The 19,783-nt window shown below is 34.9% G+C and overlaps 1 protein-coding gene across 4 annotated transcripts in view; it reads right to left on the bottom strand.

Moving 5' to 3' along the window:
• Window positions 1–19,783, bottom strand: part of PIK3C2G (phosphatidylinositol-4-phosphate 3-kinase catalytic subunit type 2 gamma) — a 358,133-nt gene that overhangs the window by 185,689 nt on the left and 152,661 nt on the right. For all 4 annotated transcript variants that reach the window (XM_030322152.1, XM_030322155.1, XM_030322154.1 and 1 more), the window contains 2 exons: window positions 17,208–17,301; window positions 13,118–13,212 (listed from right to left, as the gene is read on the bottom strand). In XM_030322152.1, the coding sequence (XP_030178012.1) occupies window positions 13,118–13,212; window positions 17,208–17,301 (189 nt within the window). The remainder of the gene's footprint in view (window positions 1–13,117; window positions 13,213–17,207; window positions 17,302–19,783) is intronic.

The following is a 19,783-nucleotide window of genomic DNA, read 5'->3' as shown; positions in this document are numbered from 1 at the left end:
GGTCTTATAAAAGCTAAGCACTTTGCAAAAGTCAGACACCTAATAAATAATAGAACCAGAGTTTGCATTTAGGCACAGTGAAGTAGATTCTAACTGTAACTATTATTCTGTGAGTTAAGAAAAGCCAACATTTTCATATATTAAAACAAACTGGTTGCTTTGGAGAAGAAAACCAAGTTTTTCTGACACTGATAATAAAATAAAATTTATTCCATTGATATTTTATATACAATAAGACTAATGATTTGATCTTGATCTTATGAGCACTGGCAGAATCATTGAATTGGGCAGATGAAATATAAACAATAGTAGTATTAATCAGCAAATCATGATGTTCGAGCTAAGGGTTTAGTGGAGATAGAGAGTACGGACTCATGAGATTTTATAATGATTTGGTAGATATAAGGGAGATGGAAGAAATTAGTTAAGATACATAAATGAATAGTTAGGAAACTTGCTAGGAAAGTAAGCCAGAGCATGAGTGGTTGGATGAGCATGAACAACAGGCAGACATCAGGAGTGGAGTTTCCATTGGCATTGAGCTCTAGATTGAGCATGCATGTACAATAAAGTCAAAATGTGAAAGGGCTAATAGAATTATATTTCTGAGTTTGAAACTCCACATGAAGAGCCATTCCTAGTGACGAAAGATTTAATATGAAGCCATGGAAAGTAGTTGTTGAAAGTGTGAAGGAGCTAAAATTTATTGGTAAAATAGGATGTAAAGTGCTCTTGAGGCATTTTTTTTAGCTGAATCATCCTTCCATTAGAAATGAAACTGTCCAGAATGTGGCAAGATGTGGGATGGTGAGAAATACTAGAAGTGTGTCCCAGAACTTTTCCCACTTACATGTTTTTTCCATTACACTTAGATGAAATGTACATGAATTCGACTCACAGAATTATAGATTTATGCCCACTTATCTGATAAGATTACTTAAGTTGGGAGTGCTAATTAAAACATTCTTAAACTATACTCCAACAAATAAAGTGCCATCATTTGATTAAAAAATAAAAAGAAGAAAGATAAAGAGAGAAAACAGAAGGAGAAACATCTGTTAAGACTAGGAACTGCAACAAGGCATATTGCATAATTTTATGTCACTCACTCTCAGAAAAATTTAATTCTTCCAATTATTGATTTATTCAATGTATATGTACTGAGTAGCTATAGGTGTCAGGTCTCATGGTAGGTATTTGGTAAGCATTTTATTCCATTTCCTCATTCATGAGGAAAGAGATTCAGGAATTTAAGTCAATTAACCAGACCAGATCCCATAGCTGGGATCACTAGTTGCCTCAACACAAAACACCAAAACTGGTGGGTACAGTGCTATCCAGAGGTTGGAACACCAATTGGGCCTAAATATAATATATGTACAGAAACAACAAATGACCTTCTTGAAGATAACCATCTCTACAGATCCTGGGTAAAGGAAAGAGAAAGGAGAACTATACAATCATCATTTGTCATTAACAATTGTCAGATGGGCAGGAAATTTCCAGGTGTGACCTTGGAAGTGAAAACTTGTATAAAGGCAGGTTTATCATTATACCTAAAGAAAAAATTATCTCACTGTATTCATAAGCTCAGTATAAGGTTTATTACAAGTATTTTATACCAAAGGGATACATCATTCAAAATTTAAAAATCTAGCTTAATAATGGAAAAATCCAAGATAGCCCACCAATCATGAATCAGGAATTCTGTCCTGGTTCATGAGATGTTCAGTGAGTTTTCTATTTTCTCTTAGATGGTCTACAACGCTTTCCTAGTGTGGTAGGGTTTAGCAACACAAGATCCATTCCTCTTCCTGTGTAAGGAGTTTGTTGCTTGCTTATTTATCTAGCTATCTACTCTATCTATCTGTAATAATGTTTTTTTTTAAATTTTCAAGTCCAGTATAGTTAACATGCATTATGCTATTAGTTTACAGGTGTACAATATGGGTGATTCAACAGTTCTAGACATCATGACTCGTGCTCATCATAAGTGTACTCTTATCCCCTTCACCTACTTCACTTTCCCCTACCCACTTCCTTCTGATATGCTTATTTTAAATAGTACCCCCAATTAAAGTGATTTTTTTTCAATAAGAATATTTTTTACTTGAAGCATACTACAAATGTGTGGTCCCCAAAGGAGTTCTTTAAGTTCTTTGCCTTTTAAGTTCCCAACTTCTTGCATGAGTACAATTTTGCATTTGTAGTTCATAGCCATAAACCTTTAAAACAACTAAAGAACTAATGAAAATTTTTACACAGATTTTCTTCTTCTGAATTGTGCTAGCAGACAAGTGAGTGATGTGAGTGAGACAGAAGGTGGCTGTTGAAATGTAAAAACATGTATCAACAGGCAATCTGTGAATGTTGCTAGATTCCTTTGTCAAATTTCTCTGAAACTAAATGCACATATTTTCAACCTTTTCTGACACTTAGAATGTTTCATGATACTTTGCTCAACAAGTCTCTAAACTAGTTTATACAGTGACTTTTCTGCTCCACACTTCCACCCATTTCAGATTCTATTATTAAACTTTAATTTAAATTTGAATTGGAACAAACAAAGAAAGAACAGTGGTAGGAATGAGGAGTCAAATATCAAGAATCCAAGATCTAAGTTCTATGGAATTATTAATTTGTGATACGACCTTGGGAACTGGGATTTTCGGATACTTCTTATGCTTTCTAATTGATTAAAAATATATATCCTTTGGATATACCAAAATATATATTAAAGATCTTGATAAACATGATCTCAGTTTAAGTTAACAATAACTCTGTTAGGCATAATTACAGTTCTTTTACAGATTATTAAAAAGATCAGGAGGTTAAGTAATTTTTCTAAGGCTATACAGCTAATAGACAACCTGAGTTGGAATTTCTACTCAAGGAATGTTTGCTCCCCCTGCCAAAAGCATTCTGCTTTTTAATTGTTTTTTGATATACCCTTCATTATATTTAAGCAGGTGGGAAGGTCATAGTATATAGGGCACATGGACAAATTTGGCTATTCTACTTAATAGCATTGTACACTTAGCCTCTTTAAAGTACTAATTTATTCCTCTGAAAGATGGACATGTTGGAGGTGTTGAGAATCGGTGAAATAATATGAAAAAGGTGACTAGCATAGTATCTAGCACTAACTATATTATTTCTACCTGTCATGATAGGAACACTGAAGACACAGAGTTAGATGGTTAGAATTCTTAGTGATACTTTATAAGTCACAGCCACATTAGAGTTGATAAATTTTAGTATTCCTGGTCTTTATAGCATAGAAAGAACAGTAAAATATTCTAAAGATGATCCAAGTCACTATCTTATCCTCATTCAATTCCTGAAGTTCCTTGGTTCCCTGGACACAACTATTTCCAAAGAACAAATAATTGTGAAAGAATATGCTGAACTTGGGTTTATAACTCAAAGAGGATTTGAAAATCACTGATGTAATGTTTAAAATTAACTTGTTGAGACAGCAGAGTTGAAAAATAGACTCTAATATCTGTGGTAATTGCCTAAAATAGCTAGAAGCTTAAAAAAACACGTTGCTTAAACCATGTTTATTAGCATTTGCTTATATTTTCTATCTCTTTCACAAAAGAGCCATAAATTATGTATATAATAGGAACTCAATTAGAGAATAGATGAATGAAATAGTAGATGAAATAGATGAATCAGAGAATAGATGAATGAAAGAGTAGATGAACTAACATAAAACTCTCTCTTTCCTCAATATACTCATGCACTTTCTTGCATCGTTCAAATTACCCTCACAACATTTAGTTACTGAAGCTGTAGATTAAGTGTTGTGAGATTTGAATCATCAATCAATTTATGTTAGCAGTTTATTGAGCAGCATCCTCTCTAAAAGTGATAGTAATTTTACTTGGAATAAAATAATAAAAGTCCCACCACTTTGGTAAATTAATGACATTCATACCACCTTAGGAAACATAAGTACACAGTGCCCAATTTAAAAAGAAAGTGACATGTACATTAAGGTTCCTCCTTTTAACAATTTCAGATGACTAGACCTAAGCAACATATAATTATGTGGCATATCTGTCAAGAGTGGTTAGTGTTTCAGGTAGATTCTAGCGAAGACGAGCATTATTTGTGCAAGCTGTTCCTTGTCACTGGTCAAAAATGAATCATACATGTCAAAACAAAAGCAAGAATTCTAAGGTATGAAACGTGACAAGTATTTGATTAAAATATCCAAGTCTGGATTTTTTGCACTAAAAGCAATATATGTGAAGTTCTTTAGCAAAAGGAAAAGCAAAGTAATTGTCTTTCTCTTGTAACAACAACAATACAAATGAAATAGAAAATCGGTTAAAAGAAAAGCAAGAAAAACCTCCATTCACCTTTCCGAAGAATGATCTTTTGATGAACAAACATAGAAAATAAAATAGAGCCTGAAAATAAAGGACTTACCCACCAGCTGATACAAACAAAACAACAGCAAAAATCTATCATCTTCCAGTCCAAAAAAAAACCAAAAAAAACAAAAAAAACAACTAACCAACCAAATAGGATAGGAACCAGCAAAAGTAGAAACTGCTCTGTAATTCCCAAAACTCATACAGTCTCAACATAGAAAATTATATTTTAAAAAGATAGTAAGTGGCTTTTTACTAAGATTTCCCCATAAAACACTTCTTATCAAATCACTAGGTATAACTTTTTATTTTTAATCAGGGTTTCAAGAAACAGCATAGTTAAGTCAATATAAAGCACTTCACACTGTAGACCCATCATTGGTTAACATGTGATAGCTCTTCAAAAACTCTTATTCCAAAGGATCATATTTATCTGTAAGTCATGTACTCAACTTCCCCCAATTACAGACAGCTAGGGAAGTTCATTTTTTTGAAAAGAGCAAAAGTGATTATTAGAGTACCAAATGGTCAACTTATACATTTAATATAATATGATTTACTATAATATGACTCATTAGTGTAATATGACATAATTATATGCTGTTTTAAGTACAGTAGTCAAGAAAAGTTAACCCGTAGGCAGTATAAATGTATGTGGCATAATAATTTTTAAATTCATTCAAACAGTGTTTATTAAATACCATTACATATGCTATGTGCAATGTTTGCTGTTAAGGATGGATGATTAAGGTAGGGTCTCACAATCCAGAAAGAGAACATAGGGTTTTTATCTAAACGAAACCTAGTCTTCCCTTCATAACTGAAAAAGAATCAGATTTGTTCACATATCAAAATCTTCAGGGAAGATGATGAGTTTAGAGGTATATTATAAATATTCTAAACCAATTAAGTCAGTTTACCTGCTTGCCATCTAATCAGGTGATTGGCTCAGGATAACATGTGACCCAATTCTGGCAAATCTTAAAGGAACTCAACTCTGCTATGAGTTTATAAGAAAATTTTTTTATTGAGGAAGAATCGGCCCCTTTCTTTGCTACATGTGTCACCTGTGGCAGTCTCCTTGTAACCATGATCTGGACTAAAAACAAGTAAACACACTGGAAATGAGAAACAAAAATATGCAAAGAAACTGGGTTTTATGATAAAATTGGTTAGCTGCTGCAATAAAAAACTCTGGAACCACGCAACTAATGACTTCTTGTTATATGAGATAATTAATTTTTCATATTGTTAAAGCCAGTTAAATCAGCATTTTCTGTTACTTGCAGCCCAAAATATTTTAAAGAAAAAGGTAAATGGTGAAGTAAGCAAAATTATATATATGCTAAGAACTATATCGGTAGTGGGTACAAGGGCTGAGACATCCTCAAAGGGATAAAAAGTTGAGCTGAGTCCTAGAGGACTCTGTGTAACAACAGGACAACTGCATTTCAAGAAGAGAGAAATGCCATGTATAAAGCAATCAAGGCATGAAAGATCTCTGAAAATTTGAGTAACAACTTGGGAATAGAGAAGTCTATGTTTGGATGTAGAAAGCCATACAAAATGGGGGTGGAAAGTAGGCAGAGTAGAAATTATGAAAATGTAATTTCAGGTCATATTTAATTGAATTACAGATTATGCTAGCTATCTGTGTGTTACCCTGGAACGATTCCTACTTTATGAGTCTGGATCAAATTGTAGTACATGAGATTATACCAAGAGCCATGTGGAGTAATGGATGGGCTGGAGACAGGTAGAACAGGAGGGAGGAGTGAGGAGTCGGGGGAGGAGGAGTGAGGAGGAGAAACGAGATGCGAAGGTGAGGAGGAGGCGGATGCAGCTTAGAAAAGGAACCCTCTCATCCATCCTCCGAAGAAGGAAGAAGAAGAAGAAGAAGAAGAGACGAAGAGAGGCGAGATGAGGGATGAGGGGGGGGAAAGGAGGGGGAAGATGAAAAAAACAAACAAAAATTAAGAGGCCTTCTACTTGCAATAGTCCAAGTAGGTAATACTGCACTTGAGCTTGGTAAAAAGGCTTGAGCTAAGGTGCTAGGCATAGAAATGAAAAAGAGACAAATTTAAGACATTGTTAGGAGAAGCAATATTAGGTCTTAAGGACTAATTAAATGAGGAAGGTGATTGGATAATTTTTCCGTGTTGGATATCTTGGTAGTGGCTGTTACCAGGATACTGAATACAAAAACGAGGTTTGGACACAGTGTGGGCAAGGATTGAAAAAGAAAGGGAGCATAGGGATATTTAATTCAGTTTTGGACCTCTTGGGCTGAGACACCAGTTACCCAGCATAGCTACATAAAAAACTTAATAATGATCTGTCCAGATAAAATGGTTTAAAAATATACCCATATATTAAATCAACTTGGAAATACAGAATTGTTGGACAAAAGACATTTTTAGAGGATGTCTGCCAAAATGATGATTCTTATCAGGTAGTTAGGCAATAGTCTTTTTTGTCTGTTGAGATTAATCTTAGGTTTTGAAAAGAAAGCCAATTAATATATATGAGGGTGCATACTGGTTTTCCTTCCATGTCCTCTTTCTCTTGCCAAATTTCTTGATGGCCAAATTTCTTGAGTCATCCACATTGTTTCACACCTCCATGGCAGACAATGCTGTGGGTTTACCAGATCAAGCAGCATTTTGCTTCTGTACATAGCTAGATACTTGGTCCACTTTCTTATATTCTCTTGCATGTAGGTAGAGCCTTGTTACTGATTTTGGCCTATGAAATGTAGGCAAAAGTGGCATGCCTCTAGACCTGGCATCTGAAAATACTTTGATATGATGCTCTGGTTTTCTCTCTTTTTTAAAAACTCTGGATATAGGTACAGAGAATCTGAGTGAGAACTCCAAACCCGGGGGACAACTGAACCATAAGATGGAAGCCCGGCAATACTATCAATGTGCTAACGATTCCATTCTGTTACCAGTCCAGATCTTTCTCTCCTGCTTTTTAGGCTTCTATGTCTAATTGCTTACTGGGGTTTTTTATTTAGAAGGAAACTAAAGATGAATTTTGCTTACATTTTATTATTGCCAAGTTCTGGACTGGAGCATGGGAATTTAGTTTCTAACTCATTTAACTTGATGAAATGGGATGATTTGAATTGCATTAGCATATTGCTGGTTGCTTAAGTAAATAGTGTTTCTGAAAAAACTGAGTCTTGGTTTTTTATAATATAAAGTCTTGCTTTTATATAGTATGTATTAACAATAAGTACAAACTGAGACTAAGAAAATTACTCAGAAATTGTTTTCTTATCACTCATTGCTTCATAGTAAAAACTAAGAGAACAGATTTAATGTTTTAGGTATGAATCAGGAACCACATAAGAAAAATTCTGGGAAAAACCTACTGTTTCCCTTCAAAACTCCTTCAAGTATACAGTGTTTTTGGAGCTTACTACACACACTTATTAATTAATATTATAATTGATAGTACTTGTGAGTCATGCTCATACGTAAAACTTCTGAGTATATAGATATAGAGATCTCAATTTACTATATTGTTTTCTTTTCAGTTTTGCTTTAAAGTTAAGAAAATGCCACTACTTTAGTATTTTAATGAGTACCTAATTATGGATAGAAAGACAAACAAACATTTTATAATTCTTGAGTTGTACTTTCTTTGGAAGTAGATATTGAATTGCCAAGAGACCTGAATTGGGTATTAGATGTCATTAAAAAAAAGATATTTTAATCTCAATTCTTTAGCTGCTAGATGATTGTAATTGGAAGAATCACTTGTTTGAAATCCTTTACTGGGTAAAAAAAAAAAGTGCTACAGCAGTTGATTTCTAAGGCTCCATTCGACTCCCAAATCCTATAACTCTATGATATTATTAGTCTATTATTTTGGAAGCCAAATTCAAATATTATTAAAAGACAAAGACAATTACTAAACAGAATGCCTTTTTGTTGACCATATATTTCGTTAGCTAAATTAAGGCTGCAGTCTGATTGGAAACAGTGAAAATTAAGCAGCATAGTGTTGTTTTTCAAGGACTTACCCCAAATCTTTAGCATTAACGATGACAGAGGAAGACTGATATTATTATAGGGGACGCCAGATTACTATCTAAGGAAGCAGTGATATATGGTCAGTGTCTATTCTACTGAAAATTGTTGGAGAGTGGATTAGAAAGTTCAGTTCCCAAAGGCCAGATCTGGTCTAAGTTACAACATTTGAGGTCAGTATGTATGCACAAAATGTTCATTTTTATAGCTCTTGACTTTTTAAAAAAAACAAAATAGAAGAATTTGAAGGGGGAAATAATTTAAACTACGGATAAATTTAAGGTTGACCTTTATTCCTGGCTATTGTATTGATTTGAGATAGAACTTTGTTTAAGATTCTAAAATTCTATTTCATATGTATTTAATTAAAAAAAAAAAAAATAACACACATGGGGCACCTGGGTGGCCTCAGTTGGTTCAGTGTCCGACTTCGGCTTACATCATGATCTCGCTGTTCCAGAGTTCAAACACCGCATCGGACTCTGTGCCGACAGCTCAGAGCCTGGAGCCTATTTCAGATTCTGTGTCTCCCTTTCATTCTCTGTCCCTCCCCCGCTTGTGCTCTCTCTCTCTCTCAAAAAATAAACAGTAAAATAATAATAATAATAACACAAATGATATAAGATAATTAATTTAAAATTACATTCTGTTTTTAAAATCTTTTTATTTAAAGAACTATATAAGACTTAACATAAAATAGAAATAAAACAGAAAAAAAAAAAAACCCAGCTGTTCCTTTATTGTGCCTTAACTAGAAAATTATGCTAATGCATTTTACAGATTATAACATAAAACGTAAACTTTCTTAAAATATCCATCACTTTTTTTCAGGTGGTTGAGGTAAAGAATAGCTATTGTTAGCTTAGCAAATTGCTTTATTGGAGAGATTTTATCCTGTGTATACTTTTCTGAGAACAATACATGAAAGATACGATTATAAGAGATCATATTAAACGACAGCAAGCCATATCTCTACCTTATAAAAAAAAGTAAAGCAATAATTTATTATTCATTACATTGTAAAAGTAAAAGGTGAATTAGATAGTAATGTTATGATTCTAGAAGGTAAAGGACTGAGGCTTTAAAACCTTCTATTGAGTCTGTATTATGCATGCTCTATACAACTGTGATAACTCCGTAAAGTACAGCTCTTTACTCTTTCTTCAGGGAGTGTTTCAGATACCAAAGTAGAGAGCACTTATCTCCTTTGTGTATACATTTGTATGCCTGTATTGATATTTAACTCTGACAGAATGGGAGTGCACGTTTAGGCTTTTTTATTTACTTGATGGCCAGCCCTGTCTCTCTACCTTGTCGTTACATTTTGGATGGATTACTGTAAGGTGGACAGAATTTGTTGTCAGGTTCTCTCCTTCTATTTCTTCCCACCACATAGCCTGTGAGCTTGTCTAGGCAAGGACTGTTCTGTTTTATCCTTATAGTTCAACGGTGTCTAGTATCTCATGTTTGTCACATAAATGAACAAATGCTAACCTAATTCATCACAAGCACTATGATCTGAACATATATACACATATATACATACACATTAGAAGAAAACTTCTGGGAGGGAACAATACTTAACCTAAAGGAATGACTCACTAATGATAAATTTCAGGTATCAGGTGTGATATATTTAGGAGAAGGGGTGAGAGGGACATGTGTGACTTCAAATCACATGAGGCAAACATGTCCACATTATTTTGCTTATTTAGAGTATTCCTCCTTTGAGAATTACCCCAAATTCTAGAGGAGAAAAGTTTAGGACTGTGAGTGTTTAGAAAATGAATGGGCAGATTTTGCATCATCTCAATTTTATGAGTGGCAGATTAAAGCTCATAGGATTTGATCCTTCAATGCCGTTGCTGTCTTGGGAACCCTTGTGGTGTCGGAAATACCATTGTCTTAAGTCATTCAGGACCAGCAGACACTGCTGAAACAACTTGTTCTTTGAGCCCTAATTCGTGACTTCCGCTCACACTCTCCCTTCAATCCAGTCTTGACTTTACTAGTGATAGGCATCAATCCCCTGAAATTGCCCTAGCCTTCCTTGCCAGCTCTGGTTTGACATCAAGTCTGACTGACTGCTCAAGCAGCCCTCTTCTGCCCCCTTCTGTCACAAGTCTGCATGTGCACAGCTGGACCCAGGCAGTTAATCCTATTCATTCATTCAATAATAATTTATTGAATATTTTCAAACACCACTCACCATACTAGCAAAAATTAGTATTAGTACTGTATAGAAACAAAATTGCTGCACTTAGAGTTTGAAAATGGGAGCTTCACCTCAGGCTTCCCTATACTTTGAAGGGAACACTTTCAGATTTTTGTAACATGTGACTTAAGTAACAATTTATAAAGGATCCTTGTTATAAAATGGTTCCCCACCACACAGATTTGATTGCAAACTGGTTCTCTCTCGGGGCTTATTCAGTCAGGACTTAAGAGTATGAAAGATGGCAGCATTGCTGCGCAATTTACGACAGATCCTATAGCATACTGATTCTCTAATTAAAAAAAACAAAAACAACATATATTTTAAAATCTTTACCTTAAACAGAGAAATGCTCATCTTAGGGTCAGGTGATAGAGCTATGTAAGAGATATGGAGTTACAGGGCTTGGTAAACAATTGGACATGTTAGTGAGGAACAGGGAAGATCCAAGCCCTGGGTGAGCAGGGCAAGATGTTGAGTTCCATGTTGAACATGCTGAATCTGAGGAAGTGAGAGCTCATCCAGTGAAAAATAAAATCATTAAATTGTATGGGTTTATTTGTTTAAGTGTATCATGGAGGGTCTGAGCTGCATCTTTAACATTTTAAACGTCAAACATTCTATATACAAATATTCCCTAAGCTTGATGCTAGGTGCAAGGTATTTTTTAAACTCCAGGCCCATGTTTTAAATATGATTAATATTATTCATGCTTAGGATATTTTTCCTGATACTTTTTAAATTTAAGGTTTAAAAAGGATGTAGGGATTTTAAAATCTCCCTCCTTGTTTTCATTTTCCTCTCCCATATCTACAAATTAAGCACTCAGAACAAACATTTCATTGTAATTTATATTCTTTTCTATTCCTTCTATATTACTCTCTTTTTGAATCAGTGAGAGGTGAAAGGGGCTTTGTTTTTTGTCTTTCTTTTCTTCATTAGGTGAGAATTATACAGAGAAAGACCTTCCTTCGCAATTCTTTGGAAAGAGTGACATAATTAAATTTATTGTGAACTTCCAAGTATGACACTGATTTACAACTTTGTTTGCATTCACTGTTGCCTTTCAAATGACTCCAATTTTCATGCTACTTTAGCAAATGAAGGACTTACTTTGGGGGCACATGTATTACAACAATCATTACTCTAGTAGAGAAGTCCTTAATATTTTATTCTACTTTTAAAGATATCTTTTTGAATTATATTTTATATACATATTATATTTTGGTTCAAATATTTAAATCAAGATCATTATCAGGTCATGTCACTTTTTAACATGCTTTAATTTTCATAAACACATGTCAAAAAAAGTGAAAAGTACAAAAATAAGTGAAGTTTAAAGGAAATAACCACTGAGTTTGACTGAGTTCTAGTTTTACTATGAGAGCAGAAGACCACCAAGTGTATCTACTTAACTTCCCCTAGCTAGGTACAGCTGATATGAAACCTGAGGAGCGTAAGACTTCATTTAGAGCTTGATCTAAGAGTCTATTCAGTGACTGGCCCAGTGCTGGTCATGTGTGTGATTGCCTCACTATACTGACATAGTAGAGGAAACTGTTCTGCTTTTTATATTAGGTATTTAAAAATAAATGAGCATCAAATAAACACTGGTGGTTGATAGTTTCTTGTACCTCTACTTTGCTATGAAATGCTTGAGTTATTTTCATGGGAAGAGTGGTGTCAATATGGGTAACATTCCTCGAAGCAGAAAAACATACTCAAAAGTTAGACTTTTTTTCTACTAATTAAAGTTCTTCACTAGCAATTGAAGCTAGTAAATGATGCCTGCCATACATATGTGAGGACAAAAGATAGGTCTATTTAATTTGGTGGATCACTGATATTTGTAATTAAAAGTTTACTATGAAGGTGAGTCCACAAGTTTAGTAATAAAAGTAGGAAGTATGGCATCCAATGACATCGTGTTCAATAGGATCAAGAATAGGTGATAATGGAAGAAGATAATGGAGGATAATATCTCTTAAATTTTATTTCTCCACTAACAACATTCAAATTATGTTTGGAGAAAAGTTGAGTACCCTAGGGATTTGCAACACCAAGTATATGTTAGCCTTCACTATTTACCACTGAATTGTACAAAAATTACTTTAAAGCACACATTCTTCCCAAACTCCACTATCTCATAAGTAGATTTTATACTGAAATCTTCAATGAATAGATATGACCACAAATAGCACAGGTGATTTAAAACTACAGGAAAGCTATCATCCAGATTTAAAATTCTGATTGGATGTAAACAGAAGCAACTGTACAAAGGGGAAGATTTGAAGACAATGACAGTTAAATTATACTCATAAATAAAAATAACCTTGACAAACACTCAACTTTGGCAGAGTTTAAGTAGAGGTTTATATCATGACAAGGGAAGAAATCTTCCACTTCTTCCAAAGCTCTATGGAGAGAACTTGACAATTAAAAAAAAAGTCATCTTGTCCTATTTTAGTTAATCTTACCAGTAAAGACGATGGGCAATCTGGATGCTTTGCAATGAACGGTGCAATAGGAGTTGTACTAGAGGACTTTCAAGGTTCCATTCAAACTTGGCAGCCTGAAGTAAGAGATATATTACTTACTTCTCTTCTCAGTAGCAAAATTATAGCAGACTACAAGGGACTTAAGAGGCTTAAGAAAAGACAAGGGGAAACAGCATAAACATCTTAACAAAATGTTAATATCATATTTGATAACCTTATTAGCTGGTGTATAATACATAAAACACACATCACACAATTTGGATTTGTGTAGTCTCTTTCTTATTTATGCTTTAGTATCACAGGATAATAAATAGAGCAGATGGTTGATGGAGTTCAACCATGCCTACGAGAATCCTGGAACCCACAAAAGTAAATATATCATGATTAGTGTCCTAGATATAAAAATGTCACTATTAACAATAGATATTTGTCTGCTTTGGGGAATGAAATTAATCCATATTCAAAGCCTTAGCTGAAATCACCATTGATATGTCAGTATTAACCTGCAGAACTTGACACGTTACTTAGAGGTTTCAAAGCTGATTGTTGCCACCCTAAAGCCACCCATCCCCCAATCCTTTCCCTCATCTCCACTCTGAACAGCTCTTTAGGAGTTTCTAGGATACCCAACCTGTGGAAAATACAGACAGCAATGGCAGCCCCTAATATCCTGTGGACCTAATTCAGACTTCCACCTGTACTCTGCAGGGACCTCACTATCAGCATGCAGTACAGTACCTGGGCCCCATCATCATCCTAGAAATTCAAATATGTTGTGAAAGTGAAAACCAGGCTCTCTTGATAAAAGTTCCATCCCTGCTTAAGAAGCAAGGCTTCTATCTTTAGCTGCTCAATAGCCATTTAAGTCACACACACACACAGACACTCATACACAGAATTTAGCCAGATTACATACTATAGTGCAGATTTAAGCCAGGTCCTATACTATAGTACAGACAACAGATAAAAGTGGGCACAACATGCATTCAGATACACACCGGAAGAAATACCTCAATATGCTGACCATACTCAGGATGAGAAAGTTATAATTCCTAAGGTATAAGAGTGCCAAAGATGATTTCAGCAAATTTGCATAAACTCTTGATGCTGTCTGAATGTATAAGATCATAATGTATGTTGTCTTAAACTGCAGCTATGGCTTGCTTTCACTTACTTGCTAATACTGGGCTGACCAGGTCATAAATTGTGTTCATGACCTAATCGTATATCATATAAGCACATAGCAAGAAAGGTGTCTTGGAATTACTTCCATGCTTTTCTTTTTAGATTTCCCCATTATTCTTCTTGATGCAATAACTACTTGTTGCTCTTAAATTGCTTCATTGTTTCTAAACTATAAGCATCACTCTGTGTACTGATACAAATTTTTTCCCCTACATGCTACCATCACCATCTAGGAGGGAGGCAGCAATATTTCTGGTGCACACTGCATTATTATAAATGTTCTTGGAACCTACCCACATGGTGTTGACCTGTGGTTTGCAGTACTTCTGGGTCTGTGTCTTAATTGCTTTCTGTCTATGAACAATATGTCCTGTTTTTGTTATGGTCTCACAGTTTTATCTTATTGCTTTAATATATCCTGCATAATGCTAACAGATAATACATAAAATAACACACTTCAAGAAAATAACAATGGGGTAGAATTTTTTGTTTCAAAAAGTTTTTATGTTTTTGAATTTTTTTTTAATGTTTATTTATTCTTGAGACAGAGGGAGACAGAGTGTGAACAGGGGAGGGGCAGAGAGAGAGGGAGACTGAAATCCAAACAGGCTCCAGGCTCCGAGCTGTCCAGCACAGAGCCCTATGCGGGGCTCAAATTCATGACCATGAGATCATGACCTGAGCCGAAGTCAGATGCTTAACCGACTGAGCCACCCAGGTGCCCAAGCATTTATGTTTTTAAACTTTTGAAGGCAGGAGAGAACGTGGAAGTTTAATGGCAAATTCTATAATAAATGTTTTGAAAATTCTTCCTAATTTTATTTTTCTAGCCATTTCTTTCCACCTCAAATCATTTTATAAATTTCACTTTTTTCAAACATTTATTTACTTTGGGAGAGTGCAAGCGGGGGAGGGCAGAAAAGGGGACAGAGGATGGGAAGCTAGCTCTACAATGACAGGAAGTGGGCTCTTCGATGACAGGCTGACAGCAGCGAGCCGGATGTGGGGCTCAAACTCACAAACTGCGAGATAATGCCCTGAGCTGAAGTTGGATGCTCAACTGACTGAGCTACCCGGGTGCCCCTATAATCTTCATTTTTATTTTTTTTTAATTTTTGTAAGTTTTTACTTATGTATGTATGTATGTATGTACGTATGTATGTATTTATTTATTTATTGAGAGAGAGAGAGAGAGACAGAGAGAGAGAGAGAGAGAGAGAGAGAGAGAGAGAAGAGAGAGCACAAGCAGGGGAGGAACAGAGAGCAAAGAGGAGAGAATAATCCCCAGCAGTTTCCACACACTGCAGAGCCTGATGCGGGGCTCGAACCCATGAACAGTGAGATCATGACCTGAGTCGAAGTCAGACACTTAACCAATGTGCCCCTATAATCTTCATTTTTAATTAGAGAGTAACTCAGTGCTTCCTAATTGTACTTCTGTGCATTTGCTGTTGGATTCTGTGTGCACCTTGTCTTATGAATTTAGACTTGCAGGTTTATGGCTCTCAGCAATATTCCTGATGCCAAGTGTATTGATTCAGACTGTCATTTCAAAAAATTTTGTAAAAGGTTATTTATTTATTTATTTTTTGATTAGGGTAAGATAGAGCATGTTGCCCATACTCATGAGCCATGAGATGAATAGTGTTCCTACAATTTAGATTAATTTTTATTTTCACCACACTATCCTGGTAAGTATAGAAAATCACAACTATAAGGATTGTTAGAAGTAACTCTATGGTACAACTATTTCTAAACCAGCTCTCTCCCTAGGAGTCCTTCAGAGGAGTATATATTCCATGTGCAAAGCAATATGGTATTCAAGTCACTGATAGAGGTTTTCCCTATTACTTTCAAAGTTTTCTGTCCTAAATGTTCAGAAGCTGAGGCACTTGGCATTTAAAATAGCTTGCAATTACAACCAGACCTTTCAGATAAGAACACATCTGAGTTACAAAAATGAAACAAAAATGAAAAACATCAAGACCATTATATTTGAACTACCTATTCAGCCCTTATTTCATAGTCAACTTGGAAAAAAAAATATTGTTTGTAGTTTGGGTATTACATGGTCATTTGTAAGATGTATAGTTGTTTATAGTTCAAAATATTCAGATTAAATCAGTGTTTGCTCATATTTCTATATAAATTTATATTATTTTCTAAAATTACTCCAACATTGTGACATTTAATGTTGTGGCTAAAATGCAGTATCTGTTGGCAGAATTAGAGTATTATCTTATTAAACTACTTTTATAGGTTCATAATCAATATTAGAACATCCTAAGGCAAAGGCAAGAAACACATATGTTATGAGTAAAAGACTGTTTTTCACATAACATTTATTTGATTAATTTTTAATTGTTCTACATAGATGAAAAGATTTCATCACCAGCATTTCTACCCACCCCCCTTCCAGTTCTAATTAATAAGTGAAGTTGTTTTTTAAAAAATTTCTTTTTTGGCTTTTATATACCTTTTTTGTAACTACCAATTTGGGCTAAAGAATTTCTATGTTACCCATGTTGACACATGAGCTATAGTTTAGCTCCTGGCTTGCCAAATTACAATATCACTTTTATGTCATCTGTTGTGGAAACTTTTTAAAAATTTTTTTAAATGTTTATTCCTTTTTTGAGAGGGAGACAGAGCATAAGCGGGGGAAGGGCAGAGAGAGAAGGAGACACAGAATCTGAAGGAGGCTCCAGGCTCTGAGCTGTCAGCACAGAGCCCAATGCTGGGCTCGAAATCACGAACCATGAGATCATGTCCTGAGCCGAAGTCAGGCACTTAACCAACTGAGCCACCCAGGTGTCCTGGAAACTCTTTTTAAAAAATTATTGGTTAAAATCCTGGAATCCTTTGGCAACTCTGTGGTTCTTACCTGAACTAGCTGTGGGAGATAGTCCAGTAGTTCATCATTCAAGAGGTTGTCTAATTGTTGAACTGCCACTTTACGAATTTCTTGATCTGGAAAACTAATACAAAGTATATATATCTATTAAGCTATTAATGGTATGGAATAATCCATGAGAAATGTCAGGGAGAAGAGAGAATGAATTCCACCCCCAGCACGTAAGATAAAATAATAATCTCACAATCAATTAAGATGATAATTAGCACCAAATTATTTTCCACATTCTCTACTCTCATATGAACTGAAGTAAAATGCCCTTTCAACTAGATTTCCTTGGAAACTTGGGTTTAAGTCAGAATTGTTAGCTTTCTCGTCTATAAAGGATTGTAGGATAGCTAAAATCTTGAAACTCTTTGCCGTACATTTTGCTAAGAAAATTATTACCAGTTGGAGACCTGATAGCTTATATAATTAAAAATGGGATATAATATATTTAAATGAGTTTTGACTAGGTCATAATGAAAAACCAGAAATCTAAAGTACCTTACAATAAATAAACAACAATAATTTAATAAGACTAAATATTACTAGAATATGAAGTTCTTGAGGGTAACTGCCTGATTCAATTTTGGACTTCATATGTCTGTTGTAAGATTAAGCACCCATTAGACACTTAATAAATGTTTGTTACTGAACTAAATTTATGAAAGCATTTAGCATTTGAAAATCTATTCCAGAAAACAATTAATCCTCAGATGGGCTCCTCAGACTGCCATCATCTTGTTCCATCAGAAGAATTAGATTCAATTATCTCCAGCTCCTGGGAAGTGCCTAGAGATAACTTTTGGCATCATACTGTTTTGACGTGATTTTGACATACTGCTTTGACATGATTAGATATAACTGGGGCTTTGGTGAGAAAAATTAATTTTAAATAAATATGTTTTCAGAAAAAAATCAATATGCATAATTTAAAACTTGAAGGAACGGGGCACCTGGGTGGCTCAGTCGGTTGGGCGTCCGACTTCAGCTAGGTCATGATCTCACAGCTTGTGAGTTCGAGCCCCGCGTCAGGCTCTGTGCCAACAACTCAGAGCCTGGAGCTTGCATCAGATTCTGTGTCTCCCTCTCTCTCTGTCCCTCCCCTGCTCATGCTCTGTCTCTCTCTGTCTCAAAAATAAATAAAAACATCAAAAAAAAAATAAATAAAACTTGAAGGAACTACTTACAGTAACTGATTGAAAAAACAAGTACATAAATAAATAAACAAAAGCCAAAAATTTTTTTGTATGGAAACAAACTGAATGCTTCAACCAATCAGGAGAGAGTTCTGAAGATTGGCTCCCAATACTATGGAGATCAGGAAACTTTTAAAGTCTATAATGTCCAGTCTCTTTTCAGCATATTAGGTTACTGAAGGGTGAAATGAATACTATGCAGCTACAGTGTCAAGAAAAAAATTGGTATTACTTAATATCTCTCAACTGTCCTTGATAGCAGCTTGAAATGTAATGCATAAATGTAATGTTTTACATAGTTTTTCTTAAGTTAAACTGAGCATTTTAATTGCAACAAAAATTTCACTTCCAAGGTTAGTCACTCAAAACCCTTATTTCTGACCTGCAAATATTTTTCCTATAATTTTCTCCCTTTGAGCAATCTAGCAGTAAGACCTAGTAAGAACTGTAGTCCAGACACATCTTCTGAAGTACTGCTAAGGTCAGAAGATCCCACCATAACATCAAGTGCAGGTGAAGAGCAGAAAGGGTGCAATAAAAATGCAAAGCTAGAAGAAGGTCAGCTTGTTTTAGCACACTTACACTACTTTCTCCTAACTAAATGTGATTGATTCAAATTTATTGCTCTCAATTACTAAGCCGTTTGTCTGAAGCTTGTAGACATCAAGGTCAGTTTGAGGACAGTTTGAAGTCTTAGAGGAAAGAGTTACTTGGAACATTTTGCTGCCTAAGTGATGACTTAAGTCAGATACTAGTCACCCATGCTTTCTTTTGTGTGTATTTTATATTATTGGTACGAATGAAAACAGAAAGAAATAAGAAACAAACATCACAATGAAACAAAATTCTTTGGTGAACACTATACCTCTAACTGTGTATTTATTTCCATATACTGGAATGTAAACTCCATGAAAGCAGAAAATTTTTGCCTGTTTCGTTCATGGAGGTGTCCCAAATGCCTCCAGACTGGTGAACATCCTGTACATATTTTTTTTTTGAAGAATGTTTAAACTGAATTATCTTTCCAACTAAAACATCTCTGCTGCTAGACTTTTCTATCATGGTTTGTGTTATTATCTTTCTCCAATCATGTAGATCTAAAATTTCGAGTCATATTTTCCCCTCTTTTGCCCTCTTCATCGAATTTCCCCCCCTTTCCCATCTGGCAAAATTCAACTGATCTCTGAAGTCAAAACTCAAGGGCTGATTTACCTGGAAAGCTGTTTCAGCTACTTTGTAGCCTCCTGTAGAGTTTATCACATCTTCTCAGTGGGATTCTATATTATGTACTCGGTTGAGGGCAGGCTCATTCATTATAAATCCCTGATACAAGCACAGTTGAATAATAAGCTCCTAGTAGTCTCT

The sequence above is a fragment of the Lynx canadensis genome, chromosome B4 (assembly GCF_007474595.2).
Source record: "Lynx canadensis isolate LIC74 chromosome B4, mLynCan4.pri.v2, whole genome shotgun sequence".
Classification (NCBI taxonomy): Eukaryota; Metazoa; Chordata; class Mammalia; order Carnivora; family Felidae; genus Lynx; species Lynx canadensis.
This window is presented reverse-complemented; position numbering and strand designations above follow the sequence as displayed.